Consider the following 27,818-nt stretch of genomic DNA (forward strand, 5'->3'; position numbering starts at 1 on the left):
GTGAAATGGAAATAGAAAAGATCACCTGCAGGGTCATAAGGGTCATGTTGTAAGTCATATGTTTTATGATGGCTGCTGCTTGACCATGGAACTGATCATTTCTATTGCCATTATTTCCCATAGCGGGATAATGTGTCATTGTTCCCTTTTTTCTGTGTAATTTCCCACCAAATTCTGAATTGTCCTACTCCCGAAGCATAAAACTCTGATCAAAACACGTCATGAAGAACTCACATGCTGTCCAGACAGTCTGGAGGCTGCTTGAGACGATTCCCCTGCCGCAGATAATCGTAGATCTCGCTGTTTTCCACCCCGGGGTATGGCGTCTGACCCCTGGTGGCTATCTCCCACATGGTGACGCCAAACGACCACTAAGTCAGAGAAGAAGAAGACGGTGTTTGAAAGACTCGCGAGAACACGGCCGCATGCGCCGCAGCGAGCTAAACCGACCACGTCGCTCTTGGTGGTGTAGACTCTGTCCGCCAAGCTTTCGATGGCGATCCACTTGACGGGCATCTTGGAGATCCGCCCCTGCCTGTAGTAGTCGCCATTGTAGATCTTCTTGGAGAGGCCGAAGTCGGCTACGCACACGTTCATGTTCTCGTTCAGCCTGGAACACACATTACACCACCTGAGCATTTTGTCACTGTTTATGAGCAGGGGTTACATCAGGGGTGTCCGAAGTGCGCCCTGGGGGTCATTTTTTTGATTGGCGCTCAGCATATTGTAAAAATAAAAAATATTATGAACTAGAGAAGCACTCGGAGAGCGCAGACCTCCTACAAGCGCCGCAGTTCCCCCCATATTGTGGTTCACACCAAAATAATAATCCTACATTTTTTGGATAAGTCTTTGATATTTCGTAGAACCTGTTGGAAATTTGTCCTGTATTTTTTTTTCGAGTGCGCTGACCATTTTTTGTGGAGTTATAGGCACAAATGGCGAAAATGGTCCTATCCCGCAATGTTAAAGAATCCCTTAAAAAAGCTCCTCGATCCAGACGGTAATCCGCATCACCCCCACAATGTAATCACTTCTTCCATATCCCGTTTCCGACAATTTCTGAAAATTTCATCCAAATCCATTCAGAACTTTTCAAGTTATTTAGAACACAAACAAGCAAGGTTTTCCAATGATTCAGTAAAATGTTGCCTCGGTTTTTGCCCACTATTGTACATATCTTGCCGTTTGTCCTTTACTGTATCCAGTGTCATCATGACAAATCCAGTGTCCAAACAAAGCAGCCCATGCATTGCTGACTCACTGTCCAGACATTTTTCATTGAGTACGACTGCTAAATAACCCACCATGGGGCCAAAGAAAGTTGCGAGTGGCGTCAATTTGATAAAGAAGGCTAGAAACACGATTGAATTCCATCTCGCCGAGATGTACGGCAGGTCCGCATCAACAGTAAGTTCAATCGATTCCTCATCGTTTTCTGCACATAAAACTATAATTATATTCTATAAAATGAATCTCATGACACGTGAAGTTCCCGAAAAAATGTCAGGCTTTACTCCAAACACCCAAAAATATTAACACAAAACACTTTTTGACTATGGGTCGCGGTTGTCACTACGCATTACGTATATGTACCGGAAACGCAAGAGGTTCTACGCATGTGCAGAACGCATCTATATCCGGTCTGCCTATTTTTCGACAGTCACATGTTAGGCACGTGTAATCTCCGCCATGCGCTAATCTATACAACATAATCCATCTTTTTTTCTTATATCACATCCATGGTGCAAGTGGATAAACTAGAAACCCTTTTTTCTTGGTTCCATATTACGTTTTTTTCTCCACTGAAAAAAACACACAAAGGCATTTGCTCGGAAGATATGTTTGGATGGATGGTGTTTCTCCATTTGGAAAAAAAAACTTCTAGATGAATCCATCATTGTACTCTGCTTATATTCTGTATAACTGCATTTTAAGTGTTTCGTTCTATTTATGCTTGTTATACGTAACCGGATATGACGTTTACGCAGCTCAGTCTGGATGCCATAAGACGATAGAAACAAGCTAACAAACTCTTTTAATAAGACTCACTAATAAAATAACCCCCAATATATTACATATGTGATGTATGGTTATTGGCCATTTATGTTATTACAGTACATTTAAAAAACAACTACCTCACCAGTGACGGATTGCGTAGTGACACAGTTTCCATTTGGAGAGCATGCTAACAGGCACGTCTTGTAATAAAGATATGATACGACAAGACTGGCGCCATATTGTACTACAACCAAAAAAAAGTGTAAGCGAACCAGGGCGTTATTTAAAATTTTAGACGTAAACATGAAAGACAGGAAGTGGAGGTTGCCTACATGCAGTTGCGTGCGGCCAGGTCCCTGTGGATGAAGTTCTTGCTGCTGAGGTACTCCATCCCGCGGGCGATGTCTGTCATGAACTTCACCAGCATCTGCGCGGGGAGGTACTGCGAGACACCAGAAAAACAAAGAGGGAAAAACATGAGCTGTCATTCCTCGTGTGTCCAGCAGAGGGCGGCAGAGTGAGTCAGCGAAGGACCGCTGGGAGGAGAAAACCTCAACGCCACTGGGCTTCTTGAAAGTTTGCTCAGTGTGCAAATAGATTTCGCCATTTTCTTGGAATCTTGCTTGGACGATGAACCCCTTTTGGGACGCGCCTCGTACTCACGGCGCCTCTTCACTCCAACAGAAACACTTCAGGCATGACTCATGAAGAAGAGCGCACTCAATGGCGGATGCATGTGGAACAAACACTTCATGCTCCGCTTTGGGAAACCCTTTTGGGTGAAATACAGACGCCACTCACCACGGGACAATCTCCCAACCGCGAGTAGAGAAGGTAGCTGTGCAGGTCGCCGTGCTTCATGTAGGGCAGGATGACCACGGGGGAGGGGTAGCCTTCGCTCTCCACAGTCTGCAGACACACGCCTGTGGAGACACTTTGCATCACTCAACAACGCTCATGTCCTTCTTGACGCGTGTGACAGCTTGAACGGGAAGAAAGCTTGATGCAGCTTGATGAACATAAATCTTCACTCTGCTCTGTCGTGAAGCATCGCGAGAGCATCTTCAGTGTCTCACCCAGCAGCCTCATGACGTTGGAGTGGTCAAAGTCCTTCATGCAGATGGCCTCACGCAGAAAGTCTTCCATCTCTGTGCGCGTGCAGATGGCGACTGGAGGGAGGAGAGAAGACACATTTTTGCTTCGGGGTCCGAGTCACATCCAAACCGTGTCAGCACCGTCTTACTCACTCTTCATGGTCTTGACGGCCACTCGGAGAACAGAGTCTTCCTGGGTCAGCAGACCTTCCATCACCGAGCCAAACTCTCCTGGAGGAGACAAGCACACAGTCACCGCTAGGGGGCAGAATATCATTTCAATACAGCTATGCATATGAAAGTGAAAATAATAGATAGTATGGAAAAGCTGTCATTTATGCAGAACTGTTTTTTTGCAATATGATTTCAATGTTTTCTTACTAAATATTTATATAATATAACCACAAAATAATATTCCCTATTGTGTCCAAAAGTTCCCCTCCCCTCTAATGAACACCGTGGTTATAGAATTACATTTGTATTGCCAAGTGCTATGAATGTTATGTTATGTCACCTTACGCTATGTTATGTCATACTACGTCATATTATGCTATGTTGTATTCATTCATTCATTCTTTTTCTATGGCACCGTGGCCATCTTGTTTACGTGTGTGTTCCACAGCGGAAGAAGATGTGAGCGTCTCTGTCACATACACAAGAATTGGGGGGGAGGGGTAGACAGTGCACAGGGATACGGCGGGATACAAACACGAGCGATTTGTGAGGTCTGACTTTTTTTCGAGTAGGCATTTTTATGATGCAAATGTACTGTTTTGAACGCATGTTGTTTTGAGAAGCCAAAGTCTTTACTTAAATGACCCAAGCAACTAAGCGGAACTACGTAACTCGTCACGGAAATCCGACCAGAACGGGACTCGCGAGGCCAATTGGGAGGTAAGTCACCGTCGATGCACTCCACCGCTGAGGGGGGTGTCATACAATGTCATGTCAAAAAATCCAAAGTTACATTAATGTTATGTTACGTCATCTTATATCATGCGGAATATTATGTTATGTTAAAAGTATAATATGTAATGTTATTTAAAGTCATGTTATATCATTTTAAGTTAAATGATATGATATTATCTTATGTTATTCTGCAACAAAAAATACCCTTCTTTTATTTTTATTCTGCCCCATTTTGTGACGCTCAACTACTGTATTTCCACCTTTTTCAACAGGTGACATTATTCCTATGAAAAATGATATAGTCTATTTTTAGAGGTTCCACATTTCCCACCCGATTCCAAGCAGGACATTCTGGCTGTCTATTTTCCACATCCCAAAAAGCCAAAAAATTTCAATAACAAAAATTCCCTTTAATCCTGACAGTTCTTGCTACTTCCCATTCCAAACAGTCCGACGTTGCAATTCCCACTTTTCCCAGAATTCCATATTTGCTGGCCTGAAAATTCCCATTAGCACACATGTTATTTCCCCACAAACTAGTCCAGCATCAAAACATTGAGGCAGACAAATTTACACATTCCAAACATTCCTACTTTCCCTGGAATTCTATATTTTTTGTCGACTATTTCAGTCCAGCTTCTGCCCTTGGAAGTCTACACAAGTCTCCTTGTGTTGCTAACCACTTATTTACCTTCTCCCAGCGTCTTTCCTAGCGTCAGCTTGTGTCTGTCCACCATCACGTCCTGCAGCTTCTGCTTCAGCTCATCGCTGATGCCCAGACTGTTCACTGCACAGCAAACAACAGAAATCAATGCAGTGACACTTTGCAATTCTTGTTCAAAAAACACATGTGGGCTTCCTTTCTCCCTGGGGGGTCCTGTGTGTGTGACCGACAACTCGCCGACATTCCAGACGGCAGATGTGCTATCAATCTACGCTGGAAGCGGAATGTGCTCGCTGTGTGCAGCAGGCAAGTGCTAGCGTGACCTGCTATTAGTGCTCAGCAAGCGCAGGCACTAAATTAGATGCTGACAACTCTTCTACTTTAACATAAATCCTTAAATGTGTTCCGTCGTTCCCGACGTTGGCTCCCAGCATTCCTCCTCATCCCAGCATTCTTCTGTTTTCCAGCAAGCTGGGACTTGCAAAGGAGGTCGGAGGGGCGCTACAGGCGTGTGAGTGTTTGTGTACAGTCGCAGGCAACCTGACGATGTTGTGTGTTTACAGCTGTGAATCGCTGTCTGGAATCATTCAGACTCAAGAAAGGCGCACGGACCTCGATGGCATCGCACTTGATGATAAGGCCATCAAAGGTTGTTTTCTTTGAATTCTCGTCCATTTGCTTCCTCGCACTTTTGTAGTTTGCCGTGTCAGCAAGCGTACAATTAAGAAAGGGACATATGGATCACGTCAGGGTGTCGTCTGCATGGAGCCGCATTTTTCGGATGTTGTGTCGCTCAGCATCATTAAAGGCCACCGTATGGCGCAGCCTAAAATCCTTCACAGTTTATCGTGGCTCATCTGTCTACTACCTCTGGTTCTGAATGGGGCGGATTCAGGCAAATTAAATGACAGTACGACCCTGGGAACACATTGAGGCGGCACATAAGGTCATCAAAAGTTATTTGCTTTCAGTTCTCGTTCATTTGCTTCCCCGCGCTTGTGTACTTTGTCGTGTCAGCAAGTGTACAATTAAGGAGGGGGCATTGATGTCATCTTTATCATACACACCAATCTTGATCAAAGTTTGATCTTGTGGAGCCGCCTTTTTAGAATTTTGTGTTGCTTAGCGAGTCGTCAAAGGCGCCTCCCACATTTTATGGCGCAGCCTAACATCCCTGTCTTGTGGATCTGATTCCGAATTGGGCTCATTCGGACAAATTAAACGAAAGTATGACCCTTGAAATGGAAGACTTTTGTGTGCGTCCTGTCATGATAGATTTTGTGGCGATCGGTGAAACTGGATTATTATTTTAAAGATTTTGGGGGTGGTGTCTTTTGTGAGTGGCACCGTGTTGTCCAAGCTTTTCAATTTTCGACAAGACACGACCATCTGCAGGCAGGTCATGCCACTTTGAAGGGAGGTAGCGTGTTAGCAGAGAGTCAACTCACGCGTGGCCTCTGTGGACCTGCGGCTGTAGGAGCGGCGCGCTCGGTAGCGGACCACCAGCTCCCCGCTCTCCATGATGGGCTCGAAGGCATCGCTGCAAACACACCACAACGTATCAAACCACTGACATCTCACAAGCGCGTCGCATCCTCGAGACTCCACTCACCCGAAGCGCGTCTGCTTCCGCCGCAGCTTGGCCACGTACACGATCATGAGCACGGCCAGGGCCACGGCGCCGGTGGCGGCCATCACCACGTACCACCAGTGCCAGGAGAAGGCCGGCGGCGACGACAGGCCTGCGGGAATAAAATACTCAATACTCAATGACATCGTCACAACTGTAGGCGGAACCCTAGAGAGACAAGTTTTTACGACCACATTGGTTTGAAAACGTGTTTGCCCCCTTCCTGGTTTCTTATTTTTTTGCATGTTTGTCACACTTAAATCAAAGAAATGTAAATATTAGTCAATGACAACACAACTGAACACAAAGTACAGTTTTTAAATGAAACTTTTTATTATTAAAGGGAGACATAAAAATCCTTCCCAGGAGTGGCCGGCCAACCAAAATGACCCCAAGAGCGCAGTGACGAGAGGTCACAAAAGACCCCACAACAACAGCCAAAGAACTGCAGGCCTCACTTGTGCCACGATCTTTGCAGCTGTGGAGTGCTTGACTCCCAGCATGCAGTGACAGGTGGCGGTGGTGAAAAATAAAAATACTTTAATGAAGCAGGTGCAGGAAGATCAACAGAAAGCGAAGGAGGTGAAAGGCTCTGTGAACACACACGGAGAACTTGAGCTGTAATAACAGGTAAGGGAACAGTCTTAGGTGACAGCACAGGCGAGGTACGCACAGGCAGTGAGCAAAGATACAAGGAATGGCGCTGGCCTTTTAAACCCCACTACTTGCGATTGGGGCCAGCTGTGCAACATACCACTGGGGTGACGCGGCTGCAGCTTCCCACAAGCAGGAAGTACAGCGCACCAAAATAAGAGCAAAACAAAAACAACATTAAGGATCGTCTCAATTTTGCCAGAAATCATCTTGATGATCCCCAAGACCTTTGGGAAAATACTCTGTGGTCTGACGAGACAAAAGTTGAACTTTTTGGAAGTTGTGTGTCCCATTATATGGCGTAAAAGTAACACCACATTTCAGAAAAAAAACATCATACCAACAGTAAAATATGGTGGTGGTAGTGTGATGGTCTGGGGTTGTTTTGCTGCTTCAGGACCTCGGAGACTTTCTGTGATAAATGGAATCATGAATTCTGCTGTCTACCAAAAAATCTTGCAAGAGAATGTTTGGCCATCTGTTGGTGACCTCAAGCTGAAACCAACTTGGGTTCTGCAGCAGGACAATCATCCAAAAAACACCAGCAAGTCCACCTCTGAATGGCTGAAGACTTTGGAGTGGCCTAGTCCAAGTCCTGCCCTGAATCCTATTGAGATGCAGTTTCATGACCTTAAAAAGGAAAAGCCTCCAATGTGGCTGAATGACAACAATTCTGCTTCAGCGCTGTAAGAGTTGCTGCAGAGGGGGGCCCAACCACTTATTAGGTTTTTAGGAGGCAATCACTTTTCCACACTCCATTTAATTTTAGAGTTTTTTCTCCCTTAATAATAACAAGTTTCATTTAAAAACTGCATTTTGGGTTCAGTTGTGTCGTCACTGACTAAGTTTTACATTTGTTTGACAATCTGAAACATTTAAATGCGACAAAGATGCAAAAAAAAAAAAATCAAATCAGGAAGGGGACAAACACTTTTTCACACCGCTGTACATTTCACCAATATAGTCCAAACTTGGTTTTCGTACGCTCCAGTTTTTGTATGTTTTGGTTTTCGTCTGACCTTTTGTCAATGACAATAAAGTTTTTGTACAAGCACAAATCTTTCTTCTGAACAATCTAAAAAAAATGGGTGTAGAATCCACGTTAATGCTATGCTTTCAGTGATTTTAAACTCGCACTGTCAACTCTCCTTTAAAGATACGTTTAATGTGCCTTTATGGCCGTCAAGCAAGTGTCTCCTAAATATTTTTCCCAGCGTCTCGTCTTTTGCCAGCTAAAGCGTCTTTATCTCACGTTGTGCTGCTTTGTATCGTCTGTGTGGCTCCATGAGACTAAGCAAACAGAGATGCAGCGCAAAGCTATAAATATTTATGATGTCCTCATTCACAACCCCTCTTCTGTCTCTTCCCTTTTCTCCCGGAGACACACAGGAAGGAGGAGGAGAAAGAAGGCAGTCACCGTGTGGGGGGGGGGGGCTTACCTCGAAACTCTGAAAAAAACAACAAAAAAGCAAACAAGGGCTTACTTAGTTACAACCTTGAAGATTTATTTGTACAAGTCTGATTTATTTCTTACAAAAAATGATACAAAATACAAATAATGATACAAAAATTGTTTTTGAAAGATGTTAACACATTGATTGGTATATTATTATAATTAAATGTATTTTAATAAATGTTATTATATATTAAATATACTATATTTAGTAATATTATTATGTATATATTAAATAAATTAATATATTTTTTTCTGAATAACCACCCCATACATGATATAGTACTGTATATTTTTACAAATAGAATATGAAAATATAATTATGAAAAAATATAATATTGAAATGTTACATTGGGATGTATATGTATTCTAATGAATGCTAATGAATTCAATAATGTGTTATTTGTGTTATGTATTTTTATGTTATATATATTTTAAGCAAAGAAAAATATAACAAAAATGGAATTTCAATGAAAAAAATACTTTGAAATATGATAATAAACCGGTTTATTATTATTATTAAAGCCATTTTAATAAATATATTATACTGGTATTATTTTTTTCAAATTATTTTATCTCCCTCTGCTAGTTGGCGTTATTTATTTTTAAGCAAAGAAACAAATATAATAATGGATAAATATAGTGAAATATTACATTATGATAGTATTATAATAACATTTTTATTTTAATGAATGTATTGGATATTGTATGAAATGTATTTCAATTAAATATGAATCAAAAATGTATATTTAATAACAAATAATATTAAAATATGAATTAAATATATTTATGACTTTTGTTTTCTTCATATTGTCTCTTCCTGGTACTTGATAGTATATATTGTTTCTATTTTTTGTAAACGTATACTGTCGTATTATAATGACTTGTTTTAATTAAGTGAAATATTTGCAAGCCAGAATTCATTTGAAATTTCAATGTAAAATGTAAATATTTTTTAATGACTTCAGTGAATGAGTAAAGGGAGACAAAAATGTATATTTGACATATATCCTGTATCTATATTGCTATTACTATTATTGTATTTATTCTTTCTTTTTAATTAAAACTTAAAGGTTGATTAAAAGTTTTTTTTCTCACCAGCAGAGACGAGTGTCAGAGTCTGCAGTGGCGTCCAGGGTCCTTCCCCCGCCCCCGTGTATGCACACACCTGATAGGTGATGTTGCTGAGCGGGACAGACAGGTTGATTGACAGCTGCGTGTCCAGGCCGGCATCCATGACAACCTGTCAGCAGAAGAAGGCAGTCAGTCAGTGACAGTCCACCACTTTGCTGGTACAGTCCGTGCATCCTACCGGTTCCTGCATGGTGGGCGTGCTGTAGACCACCAAGTATCCCTGAAGGTCACCATTAAGCTTCCCTGCGGGTTTCTCCCAGACCAGGTGGACCTTGGTCCCGTTCAGCACCACCGTCACGTTGTCTGGAGGCATCTCAGGTACTGAAACACACACATGATTATCAGCCTGTGTGTGATTGGACAGCTGCAGTGTCACTCATTACCCAGCAGACCTCCACCAAGGCAAACATAGAAAGTGCCATCTGCTGCATGTGGTGAGTAGCTTCCCCACTTGGCCCTTGACTGTAACAGCCAAAAATGACAAGATCCCCACGTAATCCCGAGAGGGAGTTTTTCCTTGTCTTTGTCGCCAAAGTGCTGACTTATGTGGGATTTAGTTGTTTGTTTTCAACAACAAATGGAAACGTCACCAAAGTGTTGGCTCATGTGGGCTTCAATTGGTTTTCCTTGTCTCCATCACCAGTGCTAACTCATGTGGGGTTCAGTCGAGTTTTTTTCCTTTCCTCTATCACCAAAGCTCTGGCTCATGTGGGATTCAGTTTAAATGATTTTCCTTGCCTCCACTGTCAAAGCGCTGACTCGTGTGGGGTTTAGTTGCTTATTTTTAGCTAATGTGAGTTTTTCCTTGCCTCTATCACCAAAGTGCTGACTCGTGTGTGTTTCAGTTTGTTTAACTGCAGTTTTTCCTTGCCTTCACCACCAAGGTGTTGGCTCATGTGGGGTCCAGTTGTTGTTTTTTGTGCTAATGTGAGTTTGTCCTTGCCTCTGTCACCAAAGTGTTTGCTCGTTTGGGTAACTACATGGATGTTTTTCCTTGCCTCTGTCACCAAAGTGCTTGCTCATGTGGATTTCAGTTTGTTTAGCTGTTTTTCCTTGCTTACACTGTCAAAGGGCTGCCTCATGTGTTTTTTTTTTTTTTTTTGGATAATGTGAGTTTCCCTTACCTCTGTCACCAAAGTTCTTGCTTGTTTCGGCATCTAGCTAGGCATTTTTCCTTGCCTCTGTCATCAAAGTGCTGGTTCGTGTGGGTTTCAGTTTGTTTAACTTGAGTTTTTCCTTGCCTCTACTGCCAAAGGGCTGGCTCATGTGGGGTTCAGTTGTAGGTTTTTTCTTTTAGATAATGTGAGTTTTTCCTTGCCTCTGTCACCAACATTCTTGCTTGTTCGGTAACTAGCTAGGCATTTGTCCTTGCCTCCGTCACCAAAGTGCTGGCTCATGTGGGTTTCAGTTTAGTTTTTTTTTAACTCATGTGGGTTTTTCCTTGCCTACTTCACCAAAGTGCTTGCCTGTGTGGGTTTCAATTTGCTTAAGTGGAGTTTCTCCATGCTTTCGCCACAAGCGCCTTTGGACTTGGGGGAGGTAACGGTGGATTGTCTCCAGATTTGTATGTATTCTTCTTGTTTGACCTCTGCAAATGGAGTATTTCAAGACATTGTACTATCAAAGAAACTATTTAGGGTAAAAAAAAACCTCCTTGGCTAAGGTAATAGTGTTACAAGGTCAACCCGCCTTAAAAGTTAAGTTCTTTTATTTGTGTGTTTGGACCGAGAAGGGTTCTGAGCTGCTTCCTAAGAGTCCTTCTTTACGGCCACAAAGTTCTCTGAGCTGGAGAAGCCGCAAGGAACAGTGTGTGTGCACGTGCGTGCGTGTGTGTGTGTGAGACTGAGGCAGTCTGGGAAACGTGGTCCAGGTCGTAAGCGTGATGTTATCAGGAAGTGTTTGGCGCTCGATTGTTTCCACATGCACTCGCCTCTCGTCAGCCAAAACAAGTCAAGGACTCCTCCACCTTCAGCCGGCCCCTCCTTCCCCCTTCTCCTCCTCCTTTCCAAGTTTTCTTCTCTTTTCCTCTCGCTGTGGTGAGGAGCCGCTGTCTTTATGTGACGGACGTTGAAGAGAACAAAGATGTTCTTTGTTGAACGTTAGGAGATGGAAATGTGGAAATGTGTGTGAAGTGTTTCCCGTCAGTGCTGAAGGACTTGTTTCCAGCACACATGTGGTCATCTGTTTGTCATCGCGCAACAACAACAACACACATTGTCTGGTTGCGCAAGCCGACTACTGTTCAACACACTGGAGACGGCACTCTTGTGTGAGTGTGTGTTTTTTATTTGTCCGCACACGCATGGAAAAAGGTCACACTGAGGTCAAAAGCGGTCTCACAACGCTGGGAGGCTCCCAAAAATAAACCAAGCGCTCCCACGGTGGCTGCAACATTCTTGTCATCACAACTTTGATGTAGCTTGATTGCGGGCCAGAAGGTAACCATGGCAACCAACTAAAAGATACACACACACACGTATGACCAGTCCAACATGATGCCCTACAAAGATGGCACCTGTTGTGTTCGGACATGACACCTGACACAATGGGTGTCCAAAGTGCGGCCTGAAGGCCATTCTTGGTCCGCAGCTTGTTTTTTACTGGCCCTCGTCATATTGTACAAATAAAATGATTTGATTATTAATGACATCATTATCATCAGGCTCCAGCATACCCCCGCCAACCTAGCGAGGATAAGTGGCATGAAGACGGATGGATGGATGACATATTATCAGATGCTGCATGAATTGTCACCTATAACACAAAGCTAAGATGTGGATGTTTTGTTCAGATAGCTTAGCATGTACACATCTGTGTTGACATCTTTAATGCATAAAATGTAGCGAAGTCACAACCCTCGCTGGAAAGGGTTTTTTGCTTTTTTTTAATTTTTTTTTATTTTTAAACCCGCACGGCAATAAAAAACAAGCCTTGGGCTGCATTTTGGACACCCCTGCCTTACACATGTTGCTGTGCAAGGTTCTTGCTTCCGGGTGGGACCGTAATATTTGAAAGGAAATTCTCTTGAAAGGCCAAATTTGCCCTTGACGACGTCAATCCTCTTGGGTCAGACGTCTGTCAAATACGGTGGCCAAAAAAATACAAAACCAAAAGCACACAAATCAAAAATACTGCAACCACAAAAACTATGCAGGATGAAAAACAAATGCAAAATGCTGCGTCTGCGCTTGGAGCGTTTGGACATTTCTGCGTGTTTGTGGGCCGCCGTAGTGAAAAGCAGCAGGGTTCTTGCAGGATACAGAGAAGTGTAATCCTGTTAGCGTAAAGAAAAGAAAACCAAATAATTTTGGACGTTTGCATGAGGAGGATTAAGATGGCTGCTTCCATTCCCACTGGACGCCCCCTCCTCCCTCCTTCCTATTCTCTGCTCCTTGGGGTGGGGGCTCCTCTATTGGGAACATAGTACCAACCCCACTCCTTCCCCCTACTGGCCCCCTTTTCTCTTGGTGGCGTTTTCCCACACTGCCTTGCTACATGAGAGGTGACGTGAGGTCAAAAAGGAGAGAAATGAAACACGAAGGCAGAAAGACAGAGATTGTTGTTTTGGAAATTCTTCAGCAGTGCTGTTGGTGGCGTCGGACCACCGCAAGTCAACTCAACAAGTGGTTAGACCCAAATAGGAGGGGGAGGAGGAGGAGGACACCATTTTGGAACTTTGTGTCTGGATGACACTTTGAAGCACATTGTTGCTCTATCACAAACACATGGGACACATGGACATAGACTAGCAAGACTTTTTGGACTCTTTTGGACTATTGTATGCGTCCAACTTAATGACAGGTCAAACTAGAGTCCTTATGGTCCCTTTGTTGTCTTAGAAAGACATTAGGGACTTTGTATGCTTCCAACTTAATGATGATCGGTCTAGAGTCTTTAGTGGTCCCTTTGTTGTCCTAGTAAGACATTATGGACTTATTGTATGCTTCCAACTGAACCTGGAGTCCTTAGTGGCCCCTTCATTGTCTTACCAAGACATTGTGGACAATCGCATGCTTCCAACTTAATGACAAGTCAGACTAGAGGCCTTAGTGGTCCCTTCTTAATCTTAGCAAGACATTATGGGCTATTGTATGCCTCCAACTTAACCCAGAGTCCTCAGTGGTCCCTTTGTTGTCCTAGCAAGACATTGTGGACTACTGTATGCTTCCAACTTAAAGAGAGGTTGTACTAGAGTCCTTAGTGGTTCCTTCTTTATCCTAGCAAGACATTATGGACTATTGTATGCTTCCAACTTTGTGGGAACATTTTTGGGAAGTCCCTTTTCTGTCAAATCCAATATCAGCGATCACTTCACAGATGGACAGAACTCTTCTAGAAAGTCTTGCATCTGCAGAGGAGGGAACACGTCCACGTGTTCTTCTTGTCGTTTTTAGTGGACACGTGCTCCTCTGCTTGAGTTGATGTTTATGTAGCGTAGCTTCCCAATGAGAACCACATGCAGCAGCATTTTAGACGTTTGGCATAAAGCATGAAGGCCTTTGGGGGGTCTTTAAAATCTTCCAAATATGGCAGCCGTGTAATAAGATAACCTCCTGTCTTGGCTCTTTGTGACCTTCCTGAGAAATGTGACAATACTTTGTCTTCTCTTCCTGTGCAGAGGAACAAAAGTGGCTTTTTTTGTTTGCTGAATCAAGAAGTGAAAGTTGACTGATGTCCAGTCCATCAAACACCTCCATGACTGCTCTGTTAGGAGAGCTACTTCCTCGTTTTAATAATGGACACAACTCTTTGTCTGCAGTGCATGCTGGGAGCTTTCCCCGACTTCACCACTGATCTGTATAATATATCTGGATAGACCATACGTCACACCTGCCCGTGCAAGCCGCTGAAGCCGCAGAGAGGCCATCTTACTACTCACATCTCGTACGCAGCACACTACATTGGCACAGCGTACATAGTGTACAATGCAGATGAAGAGGCTCGCAGAACATCAATATTTTACATTAAAAAGCGGGGAGATTCTCCCATTCCTTCAAGTAACGCAACCTTCGTCCCTTGAAGAAATAAATATATATCATGATATAACAAAAAAGTACGTAAATTTCCTCTTAGCTATTATAGAGCTATATAAACGTATCAATTGTGGACATACATTTAATCAGAGGAATTTTACACGATCGAAAATATCTGAGAGATCGACAGTGCAAAACCCTTAAATGATCAATCATAGATCAACATTTCAATCATACTTACAGGTGAAATGTTCGTCCACAGCCTTTGAACTGGCGATTTGTGCAGTTAATAGCTGCACATGCAGGCATCTTAAGGCAAAATTTGTGTCCAATCCAAATTAATAAAAGAAGTTCACCACGAATGCAAAAGCTTGTCCGAGAAGTGTTTCTTGCGAGTGGCAATATGGCGGCCATGTGGCTTCACAAGTCACTGACCAATGGTGTATCCAGATATATTATACAGATCAGTGGACTTCACCAGTCTACATGTGTACACACTCCCACTAACTTGACTCTTGGTTAGTGTGCCGAGAGGACACCACTCGGGCTTACCTCCTTCTGCCGTGTGCACGGCCACCCACGGCGACCAGTCTGACGCCCCCTGGCTGCTGTGACACGCCACCCTGAAAGCGTAGTCGCTGTGTGGCTCCAAATCCTCCAAGAGGAGGTCGGCCGGCGGGACGCTGACATTCTGGTAGTGGATGATCTGGTCTGCATCTCCTGATGAGGTCTAAGACAAAACAATAATGTATATGATTGTGAATATGACATATACACTAGAACTCTTTTCCAATGTCATGTATCGCACACAACGTAGTAACATTAAGGAGGTCACAAACGTTAGCAACAGTAGCTTAGCTAGGTGTTGCTAAAGTGCTAACATTACACTCACATTTTAACATCATGCTAGGTTAGCATATTCGCTGATTAAAAGTGATAAAGTTGAGGGATAGTTGGCTTTTTTTTTAAGATATGTAGCAAAGCCTGCTTTTAGAGCTGTTAAGTGGTGGGCGTACACATGGGGCGGGCTCATCTCGTGAGGGGCGGGTCAGAGGGCGTATCATGTCCTTGAGGAAGGAAGATTTTCCTCCATGACGCAACTTCAAACTCTTCTCTCAAAAGCGAAGCAAACAAATGAAGGAGATGACATACACTTTTATCACGTTTGGTGCTCATAAACAGGAAGTAGGAACACGTGCTGCTGTTAAAACTGTCACATTTCGCATGACAGTTTGGAGTCTTGGTTGAGTCGTCTCTTTTTCTGTCATTATTTCCTGTTCAGTGCTTTTATTTAGATATGTCTGTTTCCTGTTTCGACTGCATGCATCACATCTACTCTGGTTGGAGAGAGCTGGGGAGCGCACCTGCCTTTGATTTGTAATTAGGGTTCTACAGTCAAAATGTGTTTTTTGGATGAGTCAGTTCGTACAATAATTGCACTTAACAAACTAGTCCGTTTGCCCTGGACTGTGTCGTTCCGTTCATTCCTCATTTCTATTTTTTTCACATTGTTTTTTGTATGTAAAAACATAATTATTCTGTATAAAATGTATTTTTGTTTAGGAACAAATTCATTCCAATTCATTATTTACAGTAGGTCAGCCGGGACCTCTGCTAGTTGGCGGTTTGATAGCCTTCCTTGGAGGATGGTTATCTGCGTGTTTGGTGCATCTCTTTGAGCTGTTTTCCTGGTCCCTGATATCATCCTCCTTTTCTTGCACGTTCCTGTTTCCACCTCCAAAGGTGAGTTTTATGCTCGCCTTAGCTGTACCCCCTAGCTTACTTTGTTGTTTTTACTACTTTGGCTTTTTCTGCGTCGTTTGTCGAACCAACCTGCCGCCTTGTCCTTGCACCCTGGGGTTGACGCTATGAGATATAACAAAACATGACAAGAACCTCATGAAATAGTCACTTTTCCGTAATAAGGGCTCTTTAAGAAACCAAAGAGGCTGAGAACAAAACCAACAAAAGTCCAAACATCCTGACTGCTGCTTCTGCAGAATCTCTGCGGGTGCTTCGTAACGGTCCACTTGGAACGTTCCACTGTGCCGCTAATGCTAACCATGCGGCTGCTCTTCCTGCTGTGGCTTTGGAGCGTTGAGGGATGCAAGTCAGGATCGTGTGTGTGCGTGCGTGTGGGCAGGTGTTTGACCTTTGACAACTGCACTCAGGTTGCACAAGTTAGTGTGACTTAGCTAAGCTGTGTGTGTGTGTGTGTGTGTGGGTGTGTGTGTGTGTGTGTGTGTGTGTGTGTGTGTGTGTGTGTCATTCCTGACCTCATGAGTCAGGTCCAGGCTGCAAACAAGCATGTTTTAATAGAATTTGAGCGACTCAGTCGTGACTGAGTCACTCCAAATTCCCCTGTCGTGGCTCAGACATTGATACCTGACGCCGGTTCCTGTTTTTAGAAAGTCTTAAAAGATTGTTCTTTTCTTCTGACTCATATCTTTCTTTCACACTGAAGCATTACAGTCCCATTTTTGCCCCGTTTTGCCGGGCCGGGCCCCTCGCCTTGTTTCCCTGTCCCAGTGAGGGAGGGAGGCAGGGAGGCGGGAGAAAGGGGGTTTGGGTGAGAGGTATGAGGAGCAGCTTTATTAGAAGCAGACGTTTAGGGGTGGCGCAGATCGCTGTAATGGCCACCAAGCGGCGCATGGCGAGAGGGGAGGAGAGGGTGGCTGCATCGAGATTAGTTGGGGAGGCCACTTTCCCAGAGCGAAACCCGATCCCGCTGCTCCGGGGAAACAAAGCCGGGAGGGGCTCAGGATGGGGTGCTCGTTCTGGTTTTCCGGTTTCAACATGTCGCGTGTCGTCTCACCTGCACAGAGCAGCGCACGATCGGGTAGTCGCCTCCAAAGCCGGGTTGCCACGACAGGCGGAGGCTGGTCGGCATGACATTGGCGGCCCTCAGGCGGTGAGGCGGAGCAGGCAGCACTGAAACAACAAACAGTTTTTAAAAATAAAAATAAGCATTTAATTTGAACCGATCCAAATAGACGTGAACGGCTCCTACCAGTGATGGTTCCGGATCCAGAGGCTGCCACGCCCTTGTTGTTCTGGGCCTCGCAGGAGAAAGTGCTGGTCCGGTTCAAACCTCAGTAGGGAAAAATGGGAATGGTATTTTTAGATATCAGCATAAACAAAAAAAAACCTCAACATGAGTGATGCAGTTTTTGAGCTGACAAAAAGGTGATGCTGGTGGTTACCATGGCGACGTGGCAGCTGAGTCAGCAGTGTGGTGACGAGTGTGTTTGTGCGAGTCAGCAAGCTGAGCTCAAAACTTTTATGAAACAACACAACCAGCCAGCCTTCACTCCGTACTTCTACTGGAAATGCGTCTTCATCCACAATCCACATCCACTCCTTTTAACATCTTGAACCTCTCCAAATATTATCATAAATTATGGGCCTGCATGCAGAGCAAAGCAGCCGCTCACTGTTGCACACTAATGACCATGCTAGCTGATAGCATGTTAGCATTTGAGCTATTTTACCCATGTCCAATTGCACACATAGACAAGGAGACAAACAACAAGGAGGATTGCCGGCACCTCACAGTGAACCTACATGGACCACCCGTACAATCTTCATGACTCCAATTTCAATAGGCTAAACTCCTGGAGAATCCTCTGGCAGCACATCACCCCACGGCCACCACCAGGACAGGATCTTCCTTCCACGCAGGGCTTGGGTCACGCTAAACCGGATCAGATCTGGCGTTGGGGACGCGCTGGGGGTTGCGCCCATCTGGAGCCTGCACCTGCGGCCTGACTGACCAGACAGCACAACAGGTGCCCCATGCTGCGTCCACCCGAAGACGTCGTCCTTGACCTGGCCTTCCCTAATCCTAGCTGACTGCAACGACTGAAGAAAATCGTGTAGCTGTCTCACACGCAATAACAAGACTTTCCACACATGGTAATCTTGCATTTTGCAAATCGCATTGAGATTTGATATTTATGCAACTGTCTCTTAAAGCAAGAAATGTTCCCATGTTATCACAATGTAGGTTGCATGCTAGCTATTATCATTGTTAGCATTTACATTTTGTTGGGATTCTCCCCAAATTGAAATAGGTAGTGTCTCGGACTTTATACGTACGGAGTACCTACATTAAGATTTAGCACTTATTGCCACTGTCAATTGAAGAAAAAGATGTTCTTATGGTATTACAATGTATCCACGCAGGGTGCTAGCATGCTAGCTATTAGCATAGGTAGCAGTTCCTTTTTATTGACACACTGCCCAGGATTAAAAATAGTTTCAAAGGCAAAGCCCAAAATCCACCAAGTCGGTCTCAAACGCTGGGCCAGCATTTAGCAGCAGGTGGCAGACCCATTAAAAAATGTGTTCATTCCAGACATGTTTACATGTGATCTGTAGGTTCAATGAAAAACAAGTTGAATGCATAAAACCGATCAAACCCAGCCAGCGTAAAAAAAAAGACTTAGTGGTATATGAGTGCGGCCATGTATCAATGCTCCACAGTCTTCCCAGAAGTCCACCAACAACAGTGTGTCACATCCTGACATTTAACAAGCGTCAGCGTGCTCACACACTTGAGACATTCCACACACACTGACACCATGTGACCTTGCAGTGTTGCCACTGGTTCGCGCTCAAATCTCACACACACACACACACACACACACACACACACACACACACTGACGCTGTCACTGTGCGCTGGATGCAACAAGCCACCACTGTGAGGCGGGTGGAAAAAAAGTAACATTTGCTGGGTGAAGCTCAAGCAGTCTGCGTGCGTGTGTGTGTGTGTGTGTGTGTGTGTGTGTGTTTCATGTGGCGATTGCGCCACTCGCCCTCACGTCTCGCTGTTTGCATGCGAGGAGACCTAAACAACACAAGCGCACGTGAACAACATCTGCTTTTTAAAAGGAGCTTCCTCCACTGCATGTGCATGTGTTCTACACAATATGACGACACACACTCAGCGAGGAAGTGACACATTTAACTTAACTCCAGACTCAAGTCCAGAACTGTAAAACAGCTTTTATCATCTCCTAGCAGGACTTTGACTCGGTGGAAGTGTAGGTCAGCAGGGAGTGTTCTGCACAAGCTAATAGGAGCCAAAAGAACTGACTGACACTGTCACAGGTATTAATATGAATATAATATATTCATATCCACATCTTCCTTTCTTGTCTTTCATCATTATCTTTCTACCGGAAGATGCCATGTGTGTTTTGGATCGGGGTTCTGCCGGTGCAGCTGTCCATTCCACTAAGGTGAGTGTTCCTCTTCCTGGTCAGCACCAGCCATACCACTCGGATGAGTCAAAGCAGATCCTGCCGCCTTCCCCTCCTCCCTCCTGTGTGACTCACTGTGCCAGCCGGACCACCTCCTCCTTGTATCTCCTCAGCACACGTTTGTGTTCCTTCAAGCACACCGCCACAAGGCCTCGTCCTCTGCTGCATCTGGCAACATGCATAAACTACAGCAATGGCTGAGATATTCTAAAAGTGGCTTGTTCAAAGTTCTAAACATGTGGAGGACTTTTCCTCATTGAGGAGGTTCTGAGGTTCTTGATGACCTGGAGACCAGTCAGGCTGGTACCAGTGTGGTTTGTACCTATAAAGCTAATGTCAGGTGGTACTGGTGTGGTTGGTACCAGTGACTTTGAGCAGAATGCGGTTGGTCACAAAGTTGTGACAATGAGTGTTAGGTGGTACACAAGACTGGTACCAGGTACCAGTGAAGTTGGTGCCCTTGAACCAAAGTGTTGGGTGGTACTGGCAAGACTAGTACCACTGAGGTTGGTACCACCAAGTCTTAGCATCAGTTTGGATTGATGAGGTTGGTACCTGTGGAGTTGGTCAGCGAGAGTGTTATCCAGGTATAAGACTGGTGCCAGGAATACTGAAATGTTGGAAGGGACTGGTAAAATTGGTGTCTGTGTAACAGAGGCTTAGCATCAAACAGGATTTGTAAGATCGGTACTGGTCAGGTTGGTACCAGTAATGTTAGTACCACTGGGGTTACATTTTCAGCTGGTACCAGTGAAGTTGTTACCAGATAGAGGGTGGAACTGGTAAGTCTGGTACCAGTGAGGTTGGTACCACTAAAGCTTAGCATCAAGCGGGATCTGTAAGATCGGTGCTGGTCAGGTTGGTACCAGTAAAGTTAGTACCACTGGAGTTACATTTTCATCTGGTACCAGTAAGGTTGTTGTTAGTTAGAGGGTGGTACTGGTAAGTCTGGTACCAGTGAGGTTGGTACTACTAAAGCTTAGCATCAAGTGTGATCTGTAATATCGGTGCTGGTCAGGTTGTTAGCAATAACGTTAGTACCACTGGGGTTACATTTTCAGCTTGTACCTGTGAAGTTGTTATCAGTTGAAGGGTGGTACTGGTAAATCTGGTACCAGTGAGGTTTGTACCACCAAGGATTAGCATCAAGTGGGATCTGTAAGATTGGTATTGGTCAATTTGCTGAAAGTGATATTGGTACCAAGTTGGTACTGGTGAAACTGCACTGGTACAAGTAAGGTAGAGAAGTGGGAGGAATTGGTAACATTGGTACCAGTGAGGCTAGTACTACTGAGGTTACATTTTCATGCGGTACCATTGTTACCTGTGAGGGTAGTAATGGTAAGACTGGTACTAGTAAGACAGAACTTTGTGGAACTGGTAAAACCTGGTACTTGTGTGGTTGAGTATTGGGAAGTACCAATGAGACTGGGTTTACTGAGTGGTCCTTGTAAGACAAGTACTTGTGAGGTTGGTACCACTGAGGTTACATTTTCAGGTGGTACCAGTGAAATGTTGGTGGTTCTGATAAGTAGTACCAGTGAAGCCTGGGTGTACTGTGAGGTCCTGGTTAGGCTGGTACCTGTGAGGTTGAGCACAGAGGGCGACATGGCCACCGGGTCGTCCAGGGTGTTCAGAGGAGCACCGTCCTGCAACCAGATGACTCGTACGGGTTCTGGTGGGCCGTGGGCCACGCAGTGCAGGCTCAGTGATTCGTTGGCTACAACGGACATGTGCTGAGGCTCAGTGGAGAAGTGAGGAAGTCCTAAGGGAGAAGCAGTCTGGTCAGACTTGGTACTAGGTCCATGGTACCTCTTTGGGGAGGGGTTTGGACTCACCCTCAAGCAGGATGCTTCCCTCCTTAGACAAGATCTGCTGGCCTTCTACCTGGACCGCACACTGATAGCTGCCCATGTCTCCAAGCTGGACGCTGTCAATCCTGTGGAGAGAAGGATCCGATTGGATTTTTCCCAAAAGAAGAGATGGGAAAATGAGGAAGAACGACCACATCCTGATTGCGTTCCAATCCCATCATGGTGAGATTAGAAAAACAAAGCAGCCAAACCACAGGAGACGAAGCTTTGGCTTATTTCCCTTGCGAGCTGACACAACGCACGTAAAAGTGTCACACAGTCCTTCTGCCTACCTGAGCATGCTCAGCACCACCCAGTGCTGGCGGCCGTTTGGCACCTCCAGCTGGTCGGTCTCGGCGGTGCGAAGTGGCACACCGTCCTTCAGCCACTCCACGTCAGGACGCTGCTCCTCCTCGCCGTACGCCGCCCTCAGCCTGCACTGCAGCCTCACGGGGCGGCCCAGAGACGAGACCACCGCAGTGGGACTCTCCATAAACTCCAAGTCTTTCGTGGGGGGACGGAACAAATAAGAGTCAGTTTGGGGAATAAACTGCACGCATATGCGAATAAATGTGTGGAAAAATAAAATAAAAATATACAGATTTTTCAATGTTAAATAAAGTATTTTAAAAATCCTGGACTGCACCTTTATACTGATCTGCACTAAAGGCTAAGGGGATACACGGATACATTAAGTAAAAAATAATGTAAAGCAAAAAAAATGTTTTAAATATAAAAAATTACATTAATTAAAAATGTATGTAAAATAATATGCAGCGGCAAAATCACATTGTATTAAACATTAAATGAATTAACAATTTATTTTCAAATAACACATAATGAAAACAATTACAAATAATTCACAATTATATTATAAATGTATTAATAAACATTCAAAAAAATGTAATTACATTACAATTTTTAGCACCTTTATACAGATCTGCACTAAAAGTTCATGGGATACATGGGACCAAAAAAAAAATAAGAATTTTTTTTTCATTATGTAAACTAATAGCAAGTGAAAATGTTATGAAACACTAAATGAATTAAAAATGTTGTTTTACAATAATACATAATTAAAACAGTTTGAAGTCATTTAAAAAACAATCATCTAAGTTATATTAACATTTTTAACACCTTTATACATATCTGCACTTAACGGTAAATGGTTCTTCCCTCGAACCAGGCCCAACCCTGCATGCATTTAATGCATTTTAAAGAAATACATTTTTGTAATATAAACATAGGATGGGTGTAACACATGGAACTCAAAATACTAAAGACAAATTGTTTTAATTATGAAGTAAAAATATTTAGTATAAAAAAGTAGAACAATTCAGAAAGATATATTTTTACTATGTATTAAAAATAATACACAGTGAAAAAAAATTATATATTTTTCAAATTAATTAAACATTTCTTTTAAAGTGATATTTAATTTTAAAAAGTTCGGCAATGAATTTTTTCCATAAAGACAAAATGTGCCGTCTTCATGTAGTTTTTATGCTGTGAAGAAACCAAAGATAAACGTTTTGTCAGCATTGAAACGTATTGATCACTGATGATCAGGGAAATAACTCACACTGATTGCACTTTGGGATCAAGCTTGCCGTCGTTCAACGACTCGACCACACACTGATAGACAGGCTGAGCTGCTTGTGTGAGTCGCAGCTCAACAAACACCTTCATGTTCTCTTTCACACAATTTAGTGCAACAAACATGACAGCTGTCAACTTATCCGTGTACTATGAAGGAGAACTAAGGTCACATGACAACGTGCATGTCTTACTTCCTGGCTTCATTTCCTTCATTGCCCTCAATTAAAAGTCTAAACTTTCAAGGTTGCTGACTTTTGCGGTCCACACAGAAATGCTTGGTGGACAAATAATGCAGTCAGGGTTTAGAAGATCTTTTTTCCGCCCCAAAAAGCAAGAAGTTCTCGCCCCAGTTGCCCCAGGCTCCGCCCCCTTCTCTTTTCTCTTCCAGTCGTCATCCTGCAGAGAAACTCTAATGCACACGGCTGCTCGCTCCCAGGAGGGGCACACATTCGTCACATGACTGACGTGTTTGCAGACTTTCTCAAGCTTGTCCGCCCGCCTCCCTCTTCTGCTTCACGGCCCACCTTTCACCTTTGATCCCATGTGGCCGACAGTAGATCTCAAACGCACGCCAGTACCCACAGCTCAACAAAAACACACTTTTAAGGTTTGGGCAAAGTTGACCTCCTAGAGATAGACAGACATTCACTATGCATTATGTTTATTTTCATGTACAGTAAAAGAATCATTAAGTCAGTAAACATGTTAACTTGAAAAGATTGTATTTCCATAAAATGGTGTGATAACATCGGGCATATGAATTTAAAACTATGACAAATGACAAATAGTTTTTAGAAATATAATAATTTAAGAACTATAAAAATGAAATATTTTCCATTAATATGATCATTTCCAAGGTATTGAAAAACTATTAAAATAAGTAATATTTTCCATTAATATAATATTTTAAAAACAAGAAAAATTTATATTTTCCATTAATATAATTTCCAAACTATTTAAAAACTATCGTAATGAGAAATATTTGTCATTAATATAAACAATTCCAAACTATTTCAAAACTATTTTAAAAATTTATATTTTTCATTCATATATTTTGAAAACAATAAAAATGTAAATATTTTCCATCCATCCATCCATTATCGACGCCGCTTATCCTAATTAGGGACATGCTGGAGCCTATCCCAGCTGACTTTGGGCGAGAGGCGGGGCACACCCTGGACTGGTTGCCAGCCAATCGCAGGGAAATATTTTCCATTAATATAATTTCCAAACTATTTAAAAACTATGAAAAATTACAAATATGTTCCATAAATAGAGCTATTTCCAAACTATGTAAAAACAATAAAAATTGAAAATAATGTCGATTAATATAAGTGTTGCTTAACTATTTGAAAACTATAAAAATGACAAATATTTTTCATTGATCTGATAATTTCCAAACTATTTAAAGACTATGAAAAATGACAAATATTTTCCATTTAAAAACATTGTTTCAAAAGTATTTAAAAACTATTAAAATGACAAATAATTTCCATGAATACAATCATTGCCTAACTATTTCAAAACTATAAAAAAAAAGACAAATATTTTTCATTGATCTAATAATTTCCAAACTATTTAAAACTATGACAAATGACAACTATTTTCCATGAATATCTGTGAAAACAACATCCCACGGCGTTTTTCCCCACTTTCATGTGTCATTTCCACACACGAGACGCACCAAACAATTAAAAAGTCACTTAAAGTCCAACCAGGCTAGGAATACGTTTTGGAGTAAACATTTTAAAACATACGTTGGAGCCATACGTGAAGCCATACAGTACTGTATGCCTCTGAAGCTGTTGTGAAAAGGTACTGACATGACACTAATCATCTGAAAAGACGAACGATGGCGTGCGTTTGCCTTTGACTGCTCATCTCCTCCCTTTTGTCCCCCAAACTCCCTCCAGGTCCACGAGATGCTGAGCATGAGTGCTTCCATGCTTCAAGTCATTGCAAGTGGTACACAGCAAACATCCAAACGTGCACCCCCTCCCACTCCTAATTCACCCCCAACACACGCACACACACACACTTTCCGCCCCGCCATTATTTGGATTCATCACATCTCCCTCTCTCCATCCATCATGTTCCAGTCTCTGACTCACAAACCAGACCCTTCAAGTCTGAGCCCCTCTGACCCCACCCAGACAAATAGGAGCTGAGACACGGTGAAAAAATGTTATTATATCTTATAATAAAGTCAGATATGCCTCATCCTGCCAGGTGAAACCCCCTTTAAGACCCCGCCGTCCATCTTCAAAGCAATTCAGGGAATGGGACTTTATTACAGTATTACACGTTTCATCCTTTTCCTTTCCATATTAGAAAACTGGCAGCCTGGTACATTACATTAAAACGGGAAGTCAACAAACATTTTGCACAAGCGTAAGCATGTGATGTACAGTACTTTAGTAATACACCAAAACTATTACCTTTACCATGCGCATGCCAAGCCAGCAGGTGGCAGTGTCACTTTGTAAACAAACTGATGAAAAAGTTAGAAACGCAAACAAAACTGTGCTCCACCATTGTTTTGTTTGAGAGGAAAAATAACACAGGCTAACATACGTCCTCCGTTTTTCACAATCTAACCTTTCTAGTGTTTACGTGGAAACGTTGCTTTAAAACACGCCCGCTTCAAGGCTTGTTTTCAAGGTTCCAAAACGCAATATTGTCATGTCAAACAAACAAGGTTGATCCGTCTTTAGATCAAAACAGTCGTGAAAGCTGACCGCTAGTGTCGCTTTGTAAACTTCACACCTCAGCTGAACGGGAGCAGCCTGTAACTCGCACACCGACACTTTTTAAACACAAACAACTTGTGTGCTCAAACTTACACCAGACCATTTTCCGCAATCTCATTTTTTGAGTGTTTACATGGAAACAGTAACACTCTCGCTTTCTAAAACGTCCACTTTGAGACCTGTTTTCAGACTTTGAGAATTTCTCATTATCATTCAAACAAACGTTGAGCTGTTTTTAGATTTTTTTTTTTAATGGCGTAAAAGCATAAGAACGCTGAGCAGCGGTATTACTTTGTACAAGTTGATCGCACTTTGAAGAGGCTGCCCCCTAGTGTTCTCCATGTGTATTACTGTAAAACGCTTCCTGTATGGCATGCCAGGCCAGTAGGTGGCGGTGTTACCTCGTACACTTCTATTGATGAAGCAAAAAAGCTGAGTGCTCCACCATTCTTGTTGTTTCCAGACTTCCTTGTCAACAAACGTTGCCAAACAAAAGCTGACCCCTAGTGTTCTCTGTGTGTAATACTTCCTCTTTGTAAATCACTTCCTGTATGGCACCTGATGCTGTAATACACATTCCAGGCCAGTAGGTGGCAGTATGACTTTATGAACAAACATGACGATGACATCGGAAGTAAAATCGGCAACGTGCTCCCCCGTCTTTGACGTATTTGAGAAGCGGGCGAATATGTGTCCTCCATTTTTCACAAGCTAGCGTTTTTAGCGGTCTCTGACAGCATGTCATGGCTGTTTTACGTTTCCATCCATCTTTGGTTAACAAAAAAAAAGCTGCCCCCTAGTGTCTGCATTTTTATTACACCTCTTCAAGAACACTATTACTTTTCTCAGATTTCCTCTTGAAGAAACTCTCTTGTGCTCTTTGGCCCGCCGCCCCGCTGGAGGGTACCAAAGCTTGCACGTGTAAACAATCCAACCATTCCAGCTAAGTGACGTGTGCTTTTTTTTTAAAAAAAAAAAAAAAAAAAAACAACCTTTACCACGAACTGGCTAACTGACGGGAATGAGAGCAGTGCAGATGTTTACCTGCCTGACCTGCTCATTTCTCCTCACCGTCTAAACACGTTTATGGACCTCACTTTGCTCGTTAAGAGCTTCCTCTTACCTCGATCTGTGCTGGCCACCTTTGCCGGCCCGAACATGAACATGAAGAACAAGAACAAGGAGAGGACCGTGAAAGTGGACTTCTCGGAAACATCACCGGAGTCCATCATCTCATCTTGTCGCGATTGAGAGGAGAAAAGTTCCCTCGAGTCCGGGTCCAAAATCCAAAAGTCCACAACAATAAAGTCCTGAGAAGAAACTTGGTTGCTTCTGCGGTGGGAAAAAAAGTTGAATCTAGTTTAGGAGTTTCTACTTCGGTGTTCCGTCACAGTGCGCGAAAATTCCTCCACTCCCTCTCCTTCCTCCTCCTCCTCCCCCTCCTTCTTCTTCTCTCCTCCTTCTTCTTCTCTCCTCCTTCAAACAGGATTCAAATTCCACAAGTCAGCTTCTTCTCAGAGGATGTGGGCTGCTGCTCGGTTGTTTTTCTTTAATTGCAGCGTCTTTTGTTCATATGGTTTATATATGATTGGATTCATATTACCGAATACTCATCCATGCTTGCATTTCTACAGCGCATCGAGGATGGAAGATGCTTAGGTTGACGTCTGAGCATGCTTGAATTCTTTTCTGACACATTAGTAAGACATGTTCCTGCGACACTGACTTATGTTTGACGCTGTTTCCCCTTTAAGAATGTCCTTTAAAAGACCCCCATTGTACATCCTTTCAATGGCACCCTCAGAGGAGGGGGTAGTCTCCAAAAAGACTTTTGGGA

At 43.2% G+C, this 27,818-nt stretch overlaps 1 protein-coding gene across 1 annotated transcript in view; it reads right to left on the reverse strand.

Annotated features, from left to right (window-relative positions):
• Positions 1–27,418, reverse strand: part of LOC129191733 (tyrosine-protein kinase receptor UFO) — a 31,207-nt gene extending 3,789 nt beyond the window's left edge. The window contains exons 1-18 of the mRNA XM_054795375.1: positions 27,105–27,418; positions 21,926–22,136; positions 21,618–21,718; positions 21,362–21,544; positions 17,523–17,603; positions 17,328–17,443; positions 15,065–15,242; positions 9,718–9,860; positions 9,504–9,648; positions 6,281–6,410; positions 6,117–6,208; positions 4,696–4,791; positions 3,249–3,326; positions 3,078–3,170; positions 2,803–2,924; positions 2,334–2,443; positions 451–610; positions 235–371 (exon numbers count right to left, since the gene is read on the reverse strand). Coding sequence (XP_054651350.1) covers positions 235–371; positions 451–610; positions 2,334–2,443; positions 2,803–2,924; positions 3,078–3,170; positions 3,249–3,326; positions 4,696–4,791; positions 6,117–6,208; positions 6,281–6,410; positions 9,504–9,648; positions 9,718–9,860; positions 15,065–15,242; positions 17,328–17,443; positions 17,523–17,603; positions 21,362–21,544; positions 21,618–21,718; positions 21,926–22,136; positions 27,105–27,213 — 2,285 coding nt within the window. The 5' untranslated portion in view covers positions 27,214–27,418. The remainder of the gene's footprint in view (positions 1–234; positions 372–450; positions 611–2,333; positions 2,444–2,802; positions 2,925–3,077; positions 3,171–3,248; positions 3,327–4,695; positions 4,792–6,116; positions 6,209–6,280; positions 6,411–9,503; positions 9,649–9,717; positions 9,861–15,064; positions 15,243–17,327; positions 17,444–17,522; positions 17,604–21,361; positions 21,545–21,617; positions 21,719–21,925; positions 22,137–27,104) is intronic.
• Between the last annotated feature and the right edge of the window lie 400 nt (positions 27,419–27,818).

Source organism: Dunckerocampus dactyliophorus, chromosome 12 (genome assembly GCF_027744805.1).
Source record: "Dunckerocampus dactyliophorus isolate RoL2022-P2 chromosome 12, RoL_Ddac_1.1, whole genome shotgun sequence".
NCBI classification, from domain to species: domain Eukaryota; kingdom Metazoa; phylum Chordata; class Actinopteri; order Syngnathiformes; family Syngnathidae; genus Dunckerocampus; species Dunckerocampus dactyliophorus.